Here is a 22,482-nt window from a genome sequence, read left to right as displayed (position 1 = left end):
CATCAATTCGTATTGCACCACAATCTCCACTTAGAAGATCCACCACCAGAACACACTTGGTGTTTTAGGTTAAGGTGACACATGGGTCACTTGCTAGCATTTGTTTCCTCTGTAGAGGTTCAATCTTGTCTCCCCCTCCCCTTTTTTGTTGTTGTTGCTTAACATCAAAATATATACTGGATAATCCAGAAGGTGTTTTCTATGATAGACTGCAGATTTAAGCACCTCTTTGACTGGTTTTGAAGAGGCAACTTTTTCTGCCCGAGTCCAGGTAATTCCCTTGAAGACTTTCCACAGCCTGTAGCAAGATTACTGTGGGAATGCAGAAATGATAAGTCAATTATTAAGCATTCTGGGTGACAGAACGTCAGGCTTTAAAGAGCAAATTATTTCAGCATTGCGTATACTTAAGTATGGACAGCCTTCGCTACAGACCTCTATCACTGACAAAAGGCAGTACGGATAGATGAACTGTTTGAATTTGGTAACATTCTAGTTGCAAATTGTGAACCACTTGCCCGCTGAGTCTACTTCATGACTGCTAGTTATGTTTTAATTGTGCCGGTTAAAAATCATGCTGAAAAAATTTACATTTGATAGGCAAAGTTAAGTTTTACTCCCATACTTGTCTCTCTGTAGGTTGCTAGAGGGAAGCATAAGGAAAGTAAGAAAAACAAGAGAATGAAAAGAGACGCTGCAGTTACATTAAAAAAGAATTTTAAGGAATAAAACACAAAGAAACAAAGTTCTGTGTTAAATTTGGTGGCAAATATCAATCACAAATATAGTTATACGCTAACAGTAATTAGGTGATAACTTTTACCAAAATCTTAAAAATTCTGCTAACTATATATGACTAAAAAAACCTAAGCTATTAGAACACAGCAATACAGGATGGGTTAGTGATAATCTCCCCCCCTCCCCCAATTAAGAAAAACAAAACTACAGGTATAAACTGACTAATATGAACTTATTTTTAAAGTTATTTTAAGAAAAGAAAACTACTATAAAAAGCTGCACTATACTATAGTTTGGTTACATTAATAATGCTTGATGCCGTTTTCTCTGCCTAGGCATCCAAATTATCTTTATTAGCTAATTCATTCCAAAAGTAAATTCTGCCAGCAAGCTTTAGAGTCAACTGAACAGTATATTACATAGATAGGATACCTCTAAATGATATAAATCTTGAAGATGGGCTCTCGGACCAGGTGATGTCAATCCTGTAATAATATATTAAGATTTATGCCACCTGTGTCAAAAACATGGATAATTATTGGTAAATACTATCATGACTGAATTTTTACTATAATATAGTGCAGTTTTAGAAGCCTGGCATGGTCAATACCATTCTTTTTTAATTGAGAGACTAAGGGTGTAATAATAAATACATGGCAACCTGAGTATTCTAGAAAAAGGGCAAAGATCAGAGCTCTGTTGAGCAGCAAAGAAAGGTAGTTTTATTGGTAAGTATAAGCACACCTGGTGAGTTAAACACAGGAGCTGAAGGGGCATTACACACAACTGTCTCAGCGAGCAATGTGTTATAGGGGTTGTTAGTGCCGTGGGGTCGGAGAAGAGGGTTTGTTAGTAGGTAATTGCCAGTCATTCCTAAAGCACAGAAGAAAAAAGAAAAAAGAAAAGAAAAGAAAAGAAGAGTCCATCAGTTATCTTATCTTAGTGTTACAGTTGCAGTACAGTACTTTTTGTATTCATCAGGGGTAGTGGACAAGTTGGCAACGGAAACTGCTGAAATTTTCTGACTGTATTTGAACTACTAATTTGAAGGAGAAAGGGTAGAGGGAAGTTAAATTTCAGTAATTCACAGGTGCTTTCTAAGTCCCCCAAGTAAACACCTGCTGAGGATGACATTTACTAATTTATACAAAATCACTGTTAAACAAAAATGGCAATTAAATGCACAGAGATCAACATTATGTTTCAAGATGACACTGCTTAATATTAAAAACCTAACCACTGAGGCCCAGAAGAGGGAATCTCAAACTTTCCAAATTTACAGGTGTGGGATTACCCCTCAAGACAACATCTGTGTTAATACCAACTTTGATACAAGCAGGAGGAAAAACAACTTCAAACAGATAAAAAGTATGACACATTGCACAAAGCTTCTCTTAGTAAATGCAAGAGCACACATGCTGAGGAAGAAAAAGCTGTCTATAATGAATTATTAGACATTCACAAATTTTACATAACAAAAATTTTATTTGCCAGGTTTCAAAAATGAATCATTGAATAATTTATTTTCTTTTTGATAATCATTGTAACAAAATTAGGTTAAACAACAGAGCGATGGAATAAACACACATATCACTTACTCTAATAGACAAATTACAAACCTTTCAATACCTATCAAACATGTTTTGCATAGCAAATGTAATCTGACTAAAAATATTTGTAAATTCAACTTGGTTTTGACCCCTTTATTCATTTTAAATCAACTCCTATCAAAATAATGTCAACAATGAAAAATGTCATTGTGATAAAATATAATGTATTACCAATCAGTACAACAAAACTGAAATTACCTGGATAAATGACCTTTCCACAGATACACACAATAACATGATTTTTCCATACCAAATTGAAATTTTAATAATCCTGCATTCAGAAATATGTGTACATGTACTTGTGTCTTTATCTTGTTAAAATATTGTATATGCCGCTTTTTGTAAGGAAGAATTATATTGATATGATAAATTTAAAGTTGTAATTGTAAAACATGAAAAACAGTAAGTAATCCAAAGAGAAAAAAATTATTTTAAAGTCTCATTTTTTTTGTTTATGAAAATTTACTATAAATGTTTTTGACACTTTAAAAGAAAAGTAAAACATTTTGCACGTAAGAATTTTCACTACAAAAGTGGCACTGTTTAAATGTGAATAATAGTTATTCTAACTGTATTAATGTTTTAAGAAGAAAACTTTCATAAATATCTGTTAAAGGATAAATTTGTACTCACTGGGAAAACATTTTAATCTGTGGCAAAGCATATTTTCAGTCATTACTTTTTCTTGCCTTAGTCTTAATGTGGCGTTTATAATTATACTTTTTTGCATTACATTATTTTAAAAAAGGAATTTATATGTACTCTAATAAAAGATAAAAGTTGACTCAATAGGTTTAAGAGCTTGTGATATAAACCCATTTGAGAGAAAAATACCCCATTTTCTCTAGAATTATTGTCAATTGGCAAAAGGTACAAAATTTATATTGTAAACTCAAATTTTCCTAGTAACTGACCTTGATTAAGTGTTGAAGTGCTATTGATGTCACCTGAGATAAAAGAAGATTCAGATTGTTTTCTCACAGTGTCATTCCACATCCTTCTTATACGACTCTATCAACATAAAATAGCAAGACATATGTTATGTTAGTTTCCCCGAGCTTACCTTATTAAAGACACACAAAGACTTACCCTAACAATCTGTGTAGGCTTATTTGTTGGGCTTTTAAAAGAAAATGTGTGCTGATTCTGATCTAAGACTAAGAAAGTCTAGACTGCTCTGTTGCTTTTCTTCTAAGGGGTATTTAATCATCTACTCTTCAAAAGTTTTCTTTTATTGCCTTTTTGTTAAATGTGGAGATGACTGATTATTCAACAAATGGTTAGAGTACTCACAATGAGTACTGTGCTGTATAAAAGTTTAGGATATAAAATGATTATGAAATACTTTTCAAAGAAGTATACTTCTCACAAATTGGACGTTCACACCTAAAAAAAAAAACCACCTTGAAGAAATATTTAAATTAAAACCAGAATACTAAAAAAGCAAGTATGTGCTATCTAGACAATTAGTGTATCTGAACAGAACCTGTCTCCATAGGCTTTCTATAAAGAAGGTTAATTAGAGATGCTGTCAGTGTCTTTGTTACCTGCGTGCCAGAAGAATACCGAGCACTGGTTCTGGTGGTCGATGCCTTCACCGAACTGTGCGGGCTCTCGGTTGGGAGGCCGCCGCAGCAATACGAATGTCTGAAGCACTTGCCATATTCTTTTCGTACCTGCATTGAACAACCAGGAGGCCAAAGAATTAATATAAACATACTTACTTCTCCCATTCTCTCACTAAATAAGCAGTGGAGACAACTGAGAAGTTTCTCATCTGTCCATGGAGAAAATAAACTGACCTTACAAAGTCAAGTTTAATTGAAACTGCTGTAATCAGAAAAATATCTCTGTCCACTGAACTGGCTAGTAAAATTTTGAAAATATGATATATTATGTAGTAATGTTTTATAACCTATTATGCAAATGTTATTAATTCATTAGTAATATTTTAAAAGCTTTGTTTTACCTCTAAACTTAGTAACCCCAATTTTTATTTCATGCTAAGAAAATAGGACAAAAATTCTCTTGCGTAATTACATTTAACCATTCGTAATTCAGTCATTAAGTTTTAAATGCTTCATGTCCTTGTAGGTAGGTCAATACACAACTTTCTTTTTCTGGTTTGCGTAATTTTGTGGGTAACCTCTTTTTAATGATAAGATTATTTTGGCACAAGAATAAAGAAAAAAGTACTTTGATAATATGCCATTAATTAGGATGGAATGTTTTCTTCATTCTCTGATGTGTCTAGCTTTAACATTTAGTGTAGAGTCTAAGATACCTATTCACTTCATTAGCACACAAGGGAACTATTTATGCAATTTTCATTCACATTAATGAGTTACCCATGTAATTTCCACTTTCCCCGAAGCTTGGATATATGAATAGACAAAAATGTTATTAGACCTAAAAGAAAGTTTCAAGTAAATGATAAAAAGTGAAGTCCAAAGACTCACAAAATAATGGAGCACCTGGTGCGGTGGTAGAAGATTTTGAGGACTGGAGGAGAGTGCTGGAATCTCTGCAACTGCATTGGCATATAACCGTGATGGTGAACCTTTTTATAAAAGCAGCCCACTTTTGCAGTGCTAGTCAACTTGGGCGGGAGGGACCAGGTAGACCAGCACTGCAAAAGTGGGCGGGTTTTTATAAAAAGGTTCGCCATCACGGGCATGTAAACATGCACTGTTGTGGCTTAGAGCCAGACTTTGAAATTACAAGACATACAAGGAGGAGATGTTGCATAAGAAATTATATTTTTGAGTAGGTGAGAAAAAACACTGAAAGGCTTCTCTTCCTCCTCCAGTTCTGTGCTCAGTACCTGCCTGCAAAGACCATGCTTTTGATATTATTCCTTAAAAAATTAGATAAAGTCACTAGATGACCTTTTAAATCTAAGTGCACTTGCATTTTCCTTCTCTTAGCTTTATTAAATTATACCTATTAGAATAAATAACAATGGGATTGATCTTCCAAAGCATTTTCTTTGCCTAATATGCTTACTGAAGTAGTTAGAACCATAATTTTAACTAAATTATTTTATACCATGTTCTTAAAATTCATCCTGACAGCACCCAATAGGATGTATCCAGATTAAGTAGAACATGTTCAAAAGAAGTGTTATATGATGTTTTAAAATGTAATTGTAATTAAAAAGCATAGCAAAATCTCTGTTCAATTAATATATAAAACTATGAGAAAATAATGGCAAAATTTAGGTTTTATGTCAAAATGATTTCGCAGAAATGTTGACCATATACAGGTATACAAAATGCTCATTTATAAAGTATGAAATATACAAAAACCAAAGTAATAGCTAAGGTTATACTGAATAATGTTTAGAAAGTTAAAATTCTGTATTTTTAAGTAACACGATACCTTACAAAAAAAAGACTGCACATTTAATGGCTATTAACAGCTCCGAAATGCTGTATGACCAAGACAACAGCAATCAGAATGGTATTTTATCCAAATAATACCCTCCGGTGTTGGTTTTGCCTAATGCCTATATTGCTGTGAATGTACATTATTTGTCAGTACCGCACATTCCACTGTCATTATCGCAAAATTACAGCTTATTCAAAACTGACGGAAGTAACAACACTATCATCTTGTCAAGGCTGAAAACATAATAGTTTTCACTTTCACAGTTCTATTTTTCTGTTCAATTTAAGTGACCAACTAGTAATAACAGAATAAAGAGACTATGTTGGGTATGCAGACAGAAAAAAGGATGATATCTAGTGAAAGGCTAGGGAATTTTAAACTTAAACGGTGCTAAACTATTCTCACTGGTTTATATAGTTAAAGTTTTTCATCTTCACACAAACATTAATTTTGAATCATTTTTGCTGACTCCACTTAATATAAAATTGGGACTAATAAAATGTGAAATATTAAATTATTAGATTTCAGATCTATTAAAATTACTCAAAAGGCAACATTAATATTAATTTTTTGTATGTCTGGTGCTTTTAAATTAAGGGCATTTTTCCTTAAACTCAATTTTATTTTGGACCACTGCATTCCTTTTTCAGGCAAATAACAAGATTATTTAACCTTTTCTTTATCTTGTATATCCTTTCTACAAAGCACTTTTATAGACTCCCCCACTAGCAAAGAAGAAATTTTAATATAAATACCTAGTTTATAACATTCCCAAAGTGAGATCCAAAAATAATTGCTATTAATATCTTTTATATGAGATGCCTGAATTTCCAGACATATATTACAATTAATTTATAAATAATAATATAATGCTCTTTAACAATATGCCAGTTGCAATTTAAAATCTTCTCTATTTTATCTATTCTTTCCAATAAAAGAACAAGCAAGCATAACCCCATAGTGCTTTCACTTACTTTCTTTTGGAGAGCACAGTGAAAGATGAAGATGAACACTCCCTGGAAAGCATTAAAGATGGTGAAGAGATAAGCCATCACAATCGTCTCCTCATTAATAAAAAGCAACCCAAATGACCAGGTGAGGCCAAGAAGACACAGAAGAGCGAAAGCACCAAGCACCCAAGACCTGAAAAAATAAAATGGATTTTATTAATAGGTTCCATGCAAAAAGAACACATTATCACACTTAATATCAACATATCAGTAGTAGCAGCTGACTTTCTCTATGTTCACATTCAAATTCAACAGCATTTTGGCTTTAACCCTTCACTGATTAAAGAAAGAATCATCGGCATTTAGTACTGCAGCCTCCAGTGAAAACAGCAACAGCAGGTAAGACCTTTTTTTTTTTTTTTTACTCCAGAATAAACAAGGTATCAAGACTATATTAAAATACAAGGTGTAAAACATTCCCAGGACTTTCTTGTCTTTTATGTGCATTCTGATATAAGAAATTAGGAGTCTTTGATTAATTTACTCCTATATTTTTATTCCTGTGGTGTCCCCATGACACTGAATAATGTGACACATATAGAAAGGTTAAATGGCAGATAATCAGCACCTCAACTTCAGATTCTGATCAACTCATCTTAGGTGAACCTAAGGTTGTATTAAACTAAAGCATGGAGAAGCTTGGCTGAAATGGGACAAAAACATGAGGACAACTTCAAAATGAAGTAATTTTGGAGAGATTTCATCATGAATAGCTTAAGGAGAAAAGAACTGTAGAAAATAAGACAGAATGAGAAGGATGTCAAGTCAGTGCATTCCATGTCTAACTAATGATCTTACTTGATAAATGGCTTATTATCTTCATAGCTAGAAAGCATTATAAGCAGAAAAGAGAAACAAAATTATTAGACAGAATTAAAATAGAAAGTAATAAGAAAGCATTTATATATTTTATAACTTAGTCAAAATTAAGAAAGTCAAAATGCAGAGGCAAGCAATTAAAAAATAAAGGCATATTATCATTTTAAAATACTATAGCAAATTAGGTATTCCAAAATAATTATAAAAATTAATGGCAATTCATGATACTGATAGATTTGTAAAAAAATATAAATCATGCCATAAATTTGTTAATGTAGGGTTCTACCTTACCCAGGTAAGTCCGTATTATAGTAGCCATCACAAACACGGTAATTACTGGTGTAGATGAGAAGACAGAAAGAGGAAAGGGAAGAAAAGAGAGAGATGCTAAAGATTAGCTCTCTCTCTTACCATGCAACATGCAATGAAGCTGACACTAACCTATCTAACATCTAATTTTTAAAAAAAATTACCCTTACTATATAGATCTGCCATTTTTTACATTAAAATTATTTTTGCAACCCCATTTTAACCAACTTGCATACCTCATTAAAATTTAAAGTAAATGCTCATATTAAAAAAATAATTGGAAATGCTTCTATAGGATGACTTATGAGTCAACAGCTATCAATTGTTTGTAAACTGGATAGCATCTGTCCATTGACAGGATATTGCAGTTTTTATTCAACATTGAAATAAAATAAAATATTTAATTATCATGAAAACAACAGGTAATTCTCCAAGTTAACAACAGAAATAGAGCATATTCTCTTAGGAGAGCAAGATTAGAAGTAGAAACAGCTCAGGATCCTTAAATCAAAAAAGTCATTTAACAAAACAAACGTAATATAATCTTATCAGCCATGCAAACAGAAACATCATTTTGAACTGCATTTTAAATTCAAATGAAACTGCTACAGTGATATGGAATTTCCATAAAGCTACTGAAGTAATTTCTTGGCTCTAGATCAAGACAGAAATTATTATCTAATTTTTGACCAATGTCTGTGACATGGTCACAGTGAGACTCAACCTTGATCAGTAAAACCTCATTCTGAATAATTTCTACAGCTGACAGAAGTTATTCATGTATTCCCTGTGGAGAATATCTTTCACTTAGTTTGTCAAGCACTAATATTAAAATATAAAATACTTACTTAATGTTTTCCAACCTGCTAGAATCGGGTTTCAAAGTATTTGAGTGCTTCACCATTTTGCACAATGTGATCACCAGGAAAATAATATTTAGCTGTTATACCAAAAAAAAAAAAAGAAAAAGAATCAGACCACTACGAGCAAAGAATAAAAGTTTTTGAAAATTTATTTAATGAGCAAATATAGTTAAATATCAATGACACTATATAGTAGGCGATAATTCAATATTAGTTTATATATGCAATGATCAAGTTAAATCTAAATAATAAAATACTCTGGCTATGTATGACAGATTTTTTAATATATCGTTTGACATGAAATTGCAACCTCATTAAATCAGTATCATGTAGTGATGATTAAATAAATTAGATACCTAAATTAGTTTCTTTAGCTAGAGGTACTCCAGGGCCTAAAAGGCAGCTAACAGAAACACTGAAGTAAATTCCTTAGAAAAGGCATTTATATCATGTGGTTTATAATGAAGGATTGCTGGATTTGAGACCCTAAGACCTAGCTGAGAGTCTAACTTTTGATTTTGGCTGAATACATGAGGTATCTGCACAATCTGTTTGTAAGGTAACTGTGAGGATCAAATGAAATAAAACATACAAAAAATGTTAGCTACCATATGTAAATTAAGGTAAACTTAAATACACACACACATATATTTGCCATTTAACTATTAAAAGCCATCAGTTTGGCCCTGGCCGGTTGGCTCAGTGGTAGAGCATCGGCCTGGCGTGCAGGAGTCCCGGGTTCGATTCCCGGCCAGGGCACGCAGGAGAGGCGCCCGTCTGCTTCTCCACCCCTCCCCCTCTCCTTCCTCTCTGTCTCTCTCTTCCCCTCCCGCAGCCGAGGCTCTATTGGAGCCAAGTTTGCCCGGGCGCTGAGGATGGCTCTGTGGCCTCTGCCTCAGGCTCTAGAATGGCTCTGATTGCGGCAGAGCATCGCCCCCTGGTGGGCGTGCCAGGTGGATCCCAGTTGGGCGCATGCGGGAGTCTGTCTGCCTCCCCGTTTCCAGCTTCAGAAAAATACAAAAATAAATAAATAAATAAATAAATGCCATCAGTTCTTTTTCCCCTAGTCTCTATGTTGTATGGAAATAAGTTACTTTCTGAAGAAAGGCTGTTCTAAGTCCCTCTAAAACATTCAGCCATGCAAAACTTCAAGGAGCAGACCAAAGCAACCTGGGGAAGATGAACGCTGACAGGACAAGGTCTGGCAGATGAACAAGAATGAACCCAGAAGAGGAGTTCATGAGGAGAGGTGAGGGTTTGTCATTTACATTTGCTTCTATAGTCAACCCGGCAGAATGCTGGATCGAGGGAAGGCAGTTCCAGTTTTAGGAAGTAAAAATAGAACTAAACTAGACTGGTCCTGGATTTTTTGACATTCTATTTGCTTCAGATTATTACTTGAAAAAAGGCAAAAACAAAATTATTTTGTGATCTTCATTTGATTTAAAGACAGTGCAAGCCCAACTGGTATATTCAGAAGACGATCCATTGAATGTGGGATGAAAGCAATGTTTCTTGATGGTAATCAACATAACTTTGTTACAATAACATGATCATTTTGACTAAGTCATAGTATCATGTGACAAAATGATAACATTGTTTAGCCATTCATGACTACTTGATTTCATATTAGAAAAATGATATAAGCCAAAAAATATGTTTTCCAAGTCCTTCCCTAATGAGTTTAGGAATGCAGCAAAGGCTTAATCTGGGCTGTTTATCAATCACTCCCATTCACTGTGCCTTACTTCTCTTAGATGTAGAATTTCTTCTTAGGGGATAAAATGAGGTTAATGGGCATAATTTGTTAATGGGCATAATAAGTGCTGGCAGAAAGAAAGCATTCTATACTAATTACTTGAAAACAAAAGAAACTCTGTTTACAACAGTACTTAAAATACTGGTGTAGACAAATAGTAAATACATTTATCAAAACACTTTTCTAGTTTTACATTCTGAGAATTACTCCATTTGGTCAAAATATAAATAAATGGTTACATTTTCCGGAATATTACACTGCGATACCTTTTATTCACAAATATTTACTTGACTTGACTGCTCCATACAAGAATGTGCTTACTGTATTGTGGGGAGGACACAATTTCTGCCTTTGAGAAACTAGAGAGATCCTTCTGGTAGGAGAGTAAATATTCAATTTGGTTTTTAAAAAAATTACAACACAGTGCACCTCTAATTTTTTTAAAGCCAAAAGCAACAGTATTCTTATTATTTATTTTGTATAACAGTAACCCTTAACTAGTAAATTTAAGGAATGGCTAAAAACAAGAATTCTAAATATCCTAAAAATGAACAAAATAAAACCCATGTCAACAGAAAAAATGACAACACTCTTAGATAAAAAAAGGCTGCTTCATAGATTCAGTGTTAAAATTCTTTAAATCTCTTCACCCTTCTCTTTGAATGTCCTAATGGAACTATTTATTCCAAATTTATGAACCTAGCGTTGCCACCTGACCCTCCTCTCTCTTAAACAATTTCCTGAAGCACAGACAGCCACAATTTGGTGTTCATTATTTTCTAAGCATATTAACTATCACCTAAGGAATAAAATAGCAATAGTAGTAGTAGTTCATCCCAGGAAAAAAAAAGTTATTATACACTACAATGTATAAACTATAACAAAACAAAGAACGTGATGCAGGCCCTGGCTGGGTGGGTCAGCTGGTTGGAGCACTGTCACGACTCGCCAAGGGCTTGATTCCCAGTCAGGACACACACAAAGAGCAGCCAGGGAATGCATGGGTAAGTGGAAAACAACTCTCTCTTCCCCTACCCACTTCCCCTCTCTTTCAAATCAGTAATTTTCTTTTTTTAAAAAAGGATGTAAATGTGAAAAAATATGTGGATGTATAAAGTATTATGCTGTGAATAGAAAATAAGTAAAAAATATAAAATTTTGGAGGTGAACCCATCCAAGCGTATTTTTCAATGAAGAAACCCAGGTAAAAATCAGGAACTCGTTTTCCAATAAAAATAAAATCTACTACATAAAAAGAGAATTAAAGTTATCAAGTATAATACAAAGACATTTCCGTCTTGAGACTGAGGACAAATCGAGTACAATGCCCCACAGAAAATGTATTTCATTTATTCTGTAAAAAGTAGACTGTTAGATATATTTTCCCTTCCTCTCTCTTTATCCTACTGAGATTAATATTATATATACGTGTTTAGTGTTTTTTTCCTAGTTATAAATACAATACAGTCACAATACATAAAGTTCAGGAATTATGAGGGGTATAGCAATAGCAACCTATAGTCTCATCTCTAGAGCGAGTAGCAAGCAGTACTTCCCCATACCCCTTCTATTCCTTTGTTGTTCTTTTAAAATATAACTGGCCTATCATTTCATTAATCTGTGATATTAAGTTATCTTGCCCAAGATTACTTAGCTACTATAATGTCAGTGCCGATATTCAGTGTACTGTGGTCTGGCTCCATAAACAATAGTCTTTCCACATAAAATTAACCAATTTATTCTGAGAGGGGGGAAAAAACAACTCAGCCTTCAAACAAAACAAAGATATACTAGTTTTATATTTTTTTAAAAAGAATTTCACTGCTATAAAGAGTAATCCAATTTACAAATCACTCAGGCGATGAATAATAAATTAGTTAATGTATAAAATACAGCCTCAAAGAAATCCTAAATAACCCAAGGTATGGTTGTCAGATGGCTTCCACCTGATGGACTTGCCGAAATAACCAATTCTCCATTTCCTTTGTCAAGCACTACCATCCCATTATCAGCTAATGGCTAGAAGGCCCACACACGTCTACTCCCACTAGCCAAATTATATGCCTAACAGTTAGCTGTGTTTTCTCAAACCATTTATGTTATATTCACATAGTTAAATATCACACAAAGCCATAAAAGCTGAGTGCAAATATAAGGGCTATTGTTTCTCACATATTTATTATCAAATCTTTCTAAAGAATATTTTAAAAGTGAGTCACTTTAAAACCAACTAAAAATAATACGAAAATAATCATAATGCCTCGGAAGGATATTTGACTCAGATGGTTTCAGTGTCTGTGAATTCTCCAATTTAAAGAAACTGTAGATAAAATTAAAGCCAATGCACTAATATTTGGGTACCAAGAAATATATAGTTAAATGCAACACTGTTAGCCTTTGAAATATGATTTAAAGATATAAAAATGTTGAGGTAATTGTATCTTTTATAGGACAAAATACCACCATTTTAAGTCAAAGTTATTATGAAAGAAGGCATGCTAAGACATATAATGTAAATAACACAAGGTGGCCCAAAAAAGGTAAGATAATTTTCCCAAACTCCACATTTAGGAAAACTTCACTAATACATTTTTGTCTTATTCAGACAAATGAAAAAATATTTATCATTTAAGTACTGAACATTTTAATATGTTACTACCAATTTATGTGACAGTAAAATATTTTCTGGAATTAAACAGAACTTATACTGAAAGTGTAAACAAAGTGTAAACACAAAGTTTAAATGTTAATTTAGAGTGCTTTTATTTTTCCAATGCTTTAAAAATATAAATGCTAATTTTTATTTTCAAAGAATAAATATTGTTGCTATGATCTTTTCAGGAGATAATATACTCTAATAAGAATGATATTTTGTAGAGTAAAATATTTCAACAGATTCTCCCCTCCCTCTCTTCTAATCCTTTCTTGTTCTCTTAAAATTCAATTAAAAATCTGAACCAACAGACAAAAAAAGACATCTCTGATTAAATCAATCATCCAAAATACCCACTTGAAGACTAAATGTGTTCATTTCAAATAAGTACTGGCTGCAATTCTGAGTTCTTTCTCCTTTGCATTTTTCCCATGACATAAAGGCTCTTTTTAGCCGTAGACTTTTGTGCTTTTGTTTTCCCCGGCTCAAGTAATTTCTTTATCCTCATTTTTATTTTGTCCAATTTATTTTCCTGCATTTGGTATGCAGTTAAAAAATAAACCACAACATCAAACAATGAATCTTCCCCGTTTCTCTTCAATGCCAGTGCAGTCACTTCTCACCCCTCTTGTTCCTTTTTTTCTTTCCAACATAAATACTACTGAGTTTAAACACAGTATTTTGGGACAGGTTGAGAGGTGTTATACATCAGTGAGAAAGGAAAAAGATGAGTTATAGCTATGTACACAAAGATTTGTCTAAACTGGGTAGGTATGTGTCATGACTCAGTCATTCGCACAGCCCCCAGTAAGTACTGGTTAATAGGACTGTGTTACATGTTGTATGTCAACTCACCAGCCTAAATGCCCACACTGGTGATGGTGATCAATTTTGGAAATGAGGCAACTCATTCAGGAATTAATCAGTTTAACTCTGCTCTGTTGTGTATATATGTGTATACGTGAACTTGCCTGTGCATGTGTACACAGATAAACAAGTATATAAACTTCTCTGCAGAAGTCTATGTAAAAGAGTGACAGCATATTCAGAAGGAAAATATTTTCTTATTTACCTAAAAAAGAGTAAATCACAAAATGGGGAATCCTTTCTCTCCCAGTGACAAACAATACTCTTTGACCTCTCCCAAAATAACAACTTTATAAATACTGCTTAATCTTCCAGTATAATTTGCTGATAAAATTCATCATTACTTAATGATATGGTACAGCTAATCATCACCCATATTCATCATGAGAAATTCAAAAACAGGAAAAGGTGCCACAGATGATAGGAATGCACAGTCTGTGTTACAGTCATCAACCTGCTCAATTGAATCACATCCGCCTGAGCTTTAGCAGCTTAAAATTTATTCCACAGCTTGCAGTGCTGACATGGATATGATAAGACAGAAGAACAGAAACACCACTCTGAAGTAACCTAACTGAACTGCACATGTTCTGACCCTTTCTGTCCTCCCTGGAGCTTTTGCTACCTGGCAAATGCAACTCTAAAACTGCACTTGTATCTCCAGATCTTTGCTGTTAGCCAAGCAGAAACCGATTTCTCCCAGGGACTCACAGCCAGAGAGGTGTTCTCTGAAGAAGACTTCTAAATGAGTGTGTGAGCTGAACTCTTACTGAACTGAATTAATTATTAACGATGCAGATGGAGCTGTCCAAATGATAAGAATAGCTCCTGAGGTGTCATGATCCAAGCTTTCATTAAACCATTTCAGGCATACTAATGGTTTCCCACTGCTCATTACTTACAAGCACTTTTCTCATCGATATAATAACTCTAGTGGCCTGTAGGCGAGACATTCAATAGAAATACAGAAGTAGGAAGTTTTATCTTCTGTAGCATGTTATTTTTCTTCATAGGACATTATTAAAGATGCACACTTATTTAATACCACCAAGTTAAACGGTTTCAATTCAGAAAATTTGGAAATGAAAAACTTGTTCTAAGAGTATTCCTTAAAAAGTGTAGTATACTATAGAATTTATATTATTGAGATTTGTATTTGATTTGACTATTAAATATCCTGTATTACCAGGAGGATATATGCAGGTAAATATATTAATATTCAACAAACATGTATTCTACAATCGTATCATACATATCTCGATTTAGGTTATATGCAAGCTGATGTCTTATACTCTATTCCACTCTTTGGCTCTGTGCTGGGACGATTAGAGGGCAAAGCAATTGCAAGAAAGGAATTACTCTCAGGATCTTTACTGTTATTGCTACCTGCTGTTTTGTTTTGTTTTAGGTTGGGAACACTGTTCCCAAAAGCCCTCCACATCTCAACTTACATGATTTGGTAGAGGATAATGATGACAGTGTAAATGGGCACTATAATACAATGTCCTTTACCCTTTTCCTACTGGAAACTGAGCATATGTGAACATTAACTTCTTCTGCCAAATGAAATGTACTTTAAAGCCAGTATTTCTCTTTAGAGATAGAAAATAAAACTTCAGTACAAAAGAAGTAAACACATGATACTTTTATAGACCAAATAGCTCTAAAACGGTCTTTATAATTTTTAAAATTTCAGTATGTTTGACCAAGGGCTGAAGGGGGAAAAAAAAGCCTCCGGCTTTAAGGATCATACCCCTATTTGCCTTATAATTTGCGAAAGGCTCAGGCTGTGTTAACATAAGTAAACCAAGAACAAAAACTGGGACAATCACCGGGACTGAATAATTGCAGTGTGGAGCAGCTTTTCTTGGAACACTTGAGAGTGTTTGACTGGTTTGATTCATACGGCATTCATCTCAAATTTTCATTTTGCTTTGTGTAAGTATGTAACAAAGTCATTTTCATGACAAACGTACATCTACTTAAAGTAGTTTTAAATTTCCTTGCACTACTGAAACCCATAATTTTATGAAACACTAGTTAACCATAGAAATATCTTAATAGGCTAATTTGTGTCTATTTTTAAAGAGAAAAGAACACTTAAATAGTAATAAAAAGATGTAGGCAATACTTAAACTTGTTTATATTTCTCTTTCAATCTTATAACAATCAGCAACACCTATTTCTAACAACTTAAAGCTATAACAAAGTGAAAAATATATAAATCCAAATATTTTAGTTAACATTTAAATTTTAACTATATTTCAAATATTTGACTAACAATTACAAAGTTTAAAAAATGACTTATTGTCACTATACTTAACTTACATCAAATTTATTTTAAAATAAGTTATTTGTTGTTTTAAGCCTTAGAAAAGTAATTTTATTCCTAATGAGACTAAATATGTATGATTTATCATTCATTTATTAATCTAAGCTTAATATACATTACTGACAATGACATAAGTGGTCCTGCCGATATTTAAAGCACGTACCTGGCACTATACATACTTATTACAATATTACTGTCTATATTCCCTGTGCTGTGATTTATATCCCTGTGACTGTTCTGTAACTACCAGTCTGTACTTCTTAATCCCTTTACCTTTTTCATCCCCAAAGCCCCTCTCCTCTGGCAATCAATTTGTTCTTTGAAACTAATATAAAAGAATACTGAATGCAAAACACAATTTGAAAAAAAAAATTTTTTTAATCTATCCTGAAAGAAACTTAGGGTATGCACATTTATTTAAAAGTACTAAATTACTGTGTGGGAATTAAGATACTAAATATTAAGTAATGTTCTTTTCACTTAATTCATAAATGCATACAGGATTGGTACAGTACTGATATTATAGATTATGGAGACATAACTTTTTGAATTAAAATTCTTAGCAAAAGAACTCAACTACTCAAAAACAAAATATGCTATACATATCAGTCATTCTGTTCTCATTATCATACTCGTTTCAAAACATGCAATCCCAACATAACATATACAAGTAGATTTTCAGAGATTATGACATGACGTTTTTATTGAACTAAATTAAAAATGAGGAAAAGTACTTTTTAGAGAAGGATTTTCAGGAACAGTACTAATTAGCAGCAAGTGTATAAACTCTCAATAATAGCATAATACTTAAAATATACCACTTAATTTTACCCCATAAGCTAGACATGTTTATAACCTTTGAATAGATAAGTTAACAATAAAACAAACTATCCCCTTTTTAATAGTACTGCTAAAGCAGCAAGCTAAAATGAAAGTAAAAAAGAGTCTGCTTACCAGAATAATGAAGGTAGCAGGTCCAATGAAACTCCATATAAAATAGTTATCAACATGAAGCCAGCAACTATTATGAAAAGAAAACAGTGTGTATTAAAGTAGCTCCAATGGAGCCTCAATATCACAAGGAAAATAGAAATTTAAAATTTTAACAAACAAAACTATATTTATGAATTTTAAAATTCATTCATCTTGGGCAAGAACAATTTTATTATTTCTGAATTGGCTTTGACTAAAAAGTAGTAATTTATTTACTTCAACATACTGGTTTTCATTTCAGGTTTTAAGTTTGATAAAAACATAGTTATGTTTGTATGAGGGAATAATAAACCGACCACATCCCAATCCTTAGTTGTTATGGTCTCAGACTTGACTAAGAAAAACGTGAAACTCAATACTCCAAAATATCTCATGATTTAAAAATTTTTATCTTCAACTTTTGCTTTTCAAATATATCTGTGAACTAAAATGGTTAACCCTATGACACATAACTAACAAAAAAAAATGTTTATGTTATGACTGTTGCCAAACTGTATAGCATAAATCTAATACCTCCACTGGGAATGGATGAATACTAGAAAAATAAAATCAAAGCAGAGACTCATACATTATTAGAGTAAATGATGCATGAACTTATTAAGACAGATTTTACTTAGTGGTTCATATAACTCTGAATCCCTGCTGAATTTCTTTTATTTGTCTTTCATCATCTGTACAGTCAAAAGCTTTCTTTAGTCCAAAGAATCTTTATATAACTAATTTTATCAAAGGAAAAAATAAACAGAATTGGATGGCAAATTCATGCCTCTAGCAAATAAAATCTTTAGAAACATGGCGGTGTCTACCTTCTGTCACTTTCCATAAATATCTGTATTTTTACAAATGAAAGACAGGGACTGATTTTAATCCTCTCAAACTGCCTGATAAAATATTATCAAAGTAAAAACATATGGGAAGGAATACACTAGTGTCACAATTCAGAATAGGAGCTAGCTAGAGGCTGGGCCTCACAAAGAGACCTAATGAAGCACTAGCTCAAAACTGAATAGTTAAACCTGTCAGATGCTTTAAGTTCAGATGAATTTTTACTTAATATCTTTCTAAGGCCAAAAAGTTATTTACTTTTTCAATTTGTTTCAGGTCAATCTTTTGTGTTAAAAAGAAAGTCCATAATTTAGAATCTGCCTCGCAGGAGTACAAATCCTCTGAACCTAGAAAATTATAAAAGACTTGATTGTAATTTGTGCATGGCATGCCCATTCTCTTACCAATAAAGCTTTCAGAGGCTATTTCAGTCTGTCAGGGAATGTCACTGACAGCTAACAAGCTTTAAAAAATTATTCACTTGAAAAACACTCAGGTCACTTGCAATTACTTACACTTTTTTGGTTCCATAGCTCTTGTAGTCAATAGCAGCTGAAACGCCAACCACTGTAGCAGGAAACAAGTAACCAGCAACATAGTAGTATTTCTTCCTTGAATATTCACTTTCAAAAACTTCAACTAACATTAGGTAGAGCTGCACACCTTCTAAGCACATCCAAGCAAAAGCAGCCAAGAAGAAGAAGTGTAGAAGTCCTGCAAATATTGGGCACGCAATCTATAAAGGAAAAAAGCAAAAAAAACCACAAAGGAGAACACATGAAATGTCAACAGCCCGCTCCAAAACTGTAAAAACAGTCACTGATAGTGCTCATTATTGTCTTTAAAACACACTGTTATTTAAATACTGCTTCTGTAAGAAATTGTTTGTTAAAAGAACTGCCGAATTTTAAGATTTTAATGCTTATAGTATAATGCCAGGTGTGGTAGAAAGTTCATCACTTTAAGACATTACTATCTGCAGTGAAATTTTTTTTTTATTTCAAGAAATAAAACATATCTTAATTTCGCTTCTAGAATTATCCATCGTGAAATATGAATATTCTACTTGCACGTGATCTGTTTCATACGTCTTTAGAACAGTTGTTTTCAAATATATTGGGTTTTTTTGTACCAGATTTTTAAAAATTTGCTTTAATGAGAAAAAACCCCCAACTCTAATTACCTAACATTATTGTCCTCTCCTACGTGGAGCATTCTTAAATTCATCACAGTGCAGATGAATACAGGGTGAAAAATGAACTAATTATTAAGTTCTGTTTCCAACACAGAAACTTCATGAATAAAGTACTCAGAATATGAAGAAATTACCATTGCTCTGAGTAACTATGTGAGAAAATTAAAATGTAAAAACAGGATCTTTCCATTTCAGTATCTCCAGCATTCTTTTTTTTTTTTTTAAATTTTTATTTATTCATTTTTAGAGAGGAGAGGGAGAGACAGAGAGAGAGGAGAGACAGAGAGAGAGAAGGGGGGAGGAGCTGGAAGCATCAACTCCCATATGTGCCTTGACCGGGCAAGCCCAGGGTTTCGAACCGGCAACCTCAGCATTTCCAGGTCGACACTTTATCCACTGCGCCACCACAGGTCAGGCCTCCAGCATTCTTCTAATCAAATTATGTGTCTGAAATAACAACTTAGAAAAATGCAACTGACCCTTAATACAAAAAATGAATTAACTCGCAATTTTACTTAATGATTGGGCTATTACAAATTAGCTTTCAATATTGCCATGCCAATTAAATTGTTAAAAGGTCAAATATTAATATCAGCATATGAGTGGATTGACACTTGTTATAATAATTTTCAGCGGTCCAAGGTCAATAAACTGAAGGGGTGCTTACCTTGTACTCTGTCTTCTCAATGCCTATTAGATAAATAAATTCAGCAATGAAAAGGTTGATACAAAGATTCTTGTGAATAGTATTACGGTCACTCTGCAGACCACGGAAAAAGCAGAAGGTGAAGATGCAGACAGCCAGGCAAACAAGGGAAATGACAATTCCCACCCAGGTGATGACTGTAAGAAGTAATTCGTGAACTCCATCTTTGTACTGAAAATAGAAAACATATAAGGGACATTAATATTCCTGCATTATATCAACTAATGATAAGACAGCTTTCATGTATGATGGTTCGTTCATCTTTTAATACTAAACTCTCTGAATCTTCATGTGTGTTCAAACAAGGCTCAATAATAAACAAATTTTGATCACAGAACAGTTCAATATCATCAATTTTTATAACCAAAGAATGAGCTATGGAAGTGGAAGATCTTACTAGAAAGTAATGCAAGAGTCCAATTATTTCAAAATGACTGAAATACCTACATAAACATACAGAAAATATATAAAAAGAATAAAGGATATTTAGTTATGATTAAAATAATTGGTATTTAAATGACTTTCCGGGCTAACACATTAGTCAAATTTTAAGTTCGAACTGTCTCTTTGGATTTTCATATTATATTTGTATAGTAAGAGTCAAGTACACAACAGATCTGAGAGCTTTCGTGCTGTTTCCTAAAATAGTTTTATGTACTGGCTACCATTTTCTGATTTACAAAAAGAAATACTAAGAAACATTCTAGAAACCATTCTGACCTTTCAAAATCTGCAGTTTTCCAGCGTGCAAAATGATTAGGCAACTTAAGGTAAAAGTTGTAAAATGAGACTTGAATATTCAAGACGAGGAGGGTATATTAAACTTCAGAGCTCTCTCTCTAGTATGACCTATTGCTAACCATCTCTGCCAAACACCTGCCCTAAAAGGAACTTAAAACAAGTCTGTATAGCTTATGATTTTGAGAAGTAACAATAAATACAGTGTCAAAGTGGCCTGAGTAGAAACAAATAGAGATCCATATTACATTGTTTGCTATTTAGTTACAATTAGCACCCAAAGAAGGGACTATTACACAAGGTGTTTTGAATCTCTGAGGTTTTTCTCTGCTACTAATTAGAAATGCAAATACTTACTGCAGTTTCCCTGTGGGCCATGAGAATTGCAAAATTGGTCAGGTGGCTGCATGCACATGTTGTACGAGTTTTGTTAGTGTCAACGAGCTTGCAGCCCTGGGTAGACCAATATCCCATCATAGTTCTCTCTGAGTAGTTCCAGAAGGAGCAGTTTGCATTGAAATAATTGTCAGGCTGGGAAATAAAATGACAAGATAAAATTAGGGTTTTACACTCTAAGATGGCAATAGCAATTGTTTAATATGTGTAAAAGGTAATTTGGATTAAACTTTGCATGTTTCGGACTATAAAGTTTTTTATCAGAAAAACTGTAGACTGTGTTAAACAAGGCAGATACCTAACTTAAAAGGGGCTTTGCAGTCCAAGACACTTTCAAGTGCACTCTAACTTACCAACAACCCATTTCACGCAATTATAATTTCCACAGCATGATTTCACATATTGATAGCACATTAGAATCATTTATTTTCCTTTCCTGACAAAATGAGACTCATGAATTTGTTCTAAGGAAATTCTACAGAGGCCAAGTGTTTTACCATCCATTTCCCAGGTTGGTTCAGTTTTGTTCTCACTGACACGTTGGCAACATCAGAGCTCTTAAAAGAGAATCAGCTGCAGCAGCTATAAGACAACACACAAATTTTGGTTTCTTTTGCCAATTCTGGAGAACCACTTGGCTATTTGTGGACCCTTAATTACTTTACGCTTAACAGCCAAACTTCTATAGTTTTCCACAACACAGTGTAAATCTTTAACTACCAAACTGCATGCTAAGTCATATCTCTAATCCCTGACATCTAAAAACACAACGCTTGATAGCAACTGTGTCAACTATGATCAGTGAAACCAAAAAAGATCCGCCACACTAAAAAGGGAGAGTCCTAACAGTTAATACTTGGCTATTCTGCTGCTAAGGTAAGGTTAATTTTCATTCTAAAACAAATTATAGTCATTTGCATTTTCCTCTTGATTACTTTATTGGCTTTCTTTAAGAATACACTTAAGTTCTGCCCCGGCCAGTTGGTTCAGCAGTAGAGCGTCAGCCCAGCGTGTGGAAGTCCCGAGTTCGATTCCTGACCAGGGCACACAGGAAAAGCACCTGTCTGCTTCTCCACTCTTGCCCCTCTCCTTTCTATCTCTCTCTTCCCCTCCCGCAGCCAAGGCTCCACAGGAACAAAGATGACCCAGGCACTGAGGATGGCTCCATGGCCTCCACCTCAGGCACTAGAATGGCTCTGGTTGCAGCAGAGCAGCGCCTCAGATGGGCAGAGCATCGCCTCCTTGTGGGCATGCCAGGTGGATCCCATTCAGGCACAGG

At 33.7% G+C, this 22,482-nt stretch overlaps 1 protein-coding gene across 11 annotated transcripts in view; it reads right to left on the bottom strand.

The window, feature by feature from the left end:
* ADGRL2 (adhesion G protein-coupled receptor L2) overlaps positions 1-22,482 on the bottom strand; it is a 555,395-nt gene that overhangs the window by 3,827 nt on the left and 529,086 nt on the right. For 3 of the 11 annotated variants that reach the window (XM_066376639.1, XM_066376640.1, XM_066376644.1), the window contains 9 exons: positions 21,165-21,338; positions 20,031-20,240; positions 18,684-18,904; positions 17,305-17,371; positions 8,725-8,816; positions 6,713-6,881; positions 3,896-4,024; positions 3,263-3,359; positions 1,483-1,611 (listed from right to left, as the gene is read on the bottom strand). In XM_066376639.1, the coding sequence (XP_066232736.1) occupies positions 1,483-1,611; positions 3,263-3,359; positions 3,896-4,024; positions 6,713-6,881; positions 8,725-8,816; positions 17,305-17,371; positions 18,684-18,904; positions 20,031-20,240; positions 21,165-21,338 (1,288 nt within the window). Of the gene's footprint in view, positions 1-225; positions 313-1,170; positions 1,253-1,482; positions 1,612-3,262; positions 3,360-3,895; positions 4,025-6,712; positions 6,882-8,724; positions 8,817-17,304; positions 17,372-18,683; positions 18,905-20,030; positions 20,241-21,164; positions 21,339-22,482 lie in introns of those variants that run through there. The other 8 variants (XM_066376645.1, XM_066376647.1, XM_066376642.1 and 5 more) reach the window with 6 other exon arrangements.

This window comes from Saccopteryx leptura, chromosome 3 (genome assembly GCF_036850995.1).
Source record: "Saccopteryx leptura isolate mSacLep1 chromosome 3, mSacLep1_pri_phased_curated, whole genome shotgun sequence".
NCBI lineage: Eukaryota > Metazoa > Chordata > Mammalia > Chiroptera > Emballonuridae > Saccopteryx > Saccopteryx leptura.
This window is presented reverse-complemented; position numbering and strand designations above follow the sequence as displayed.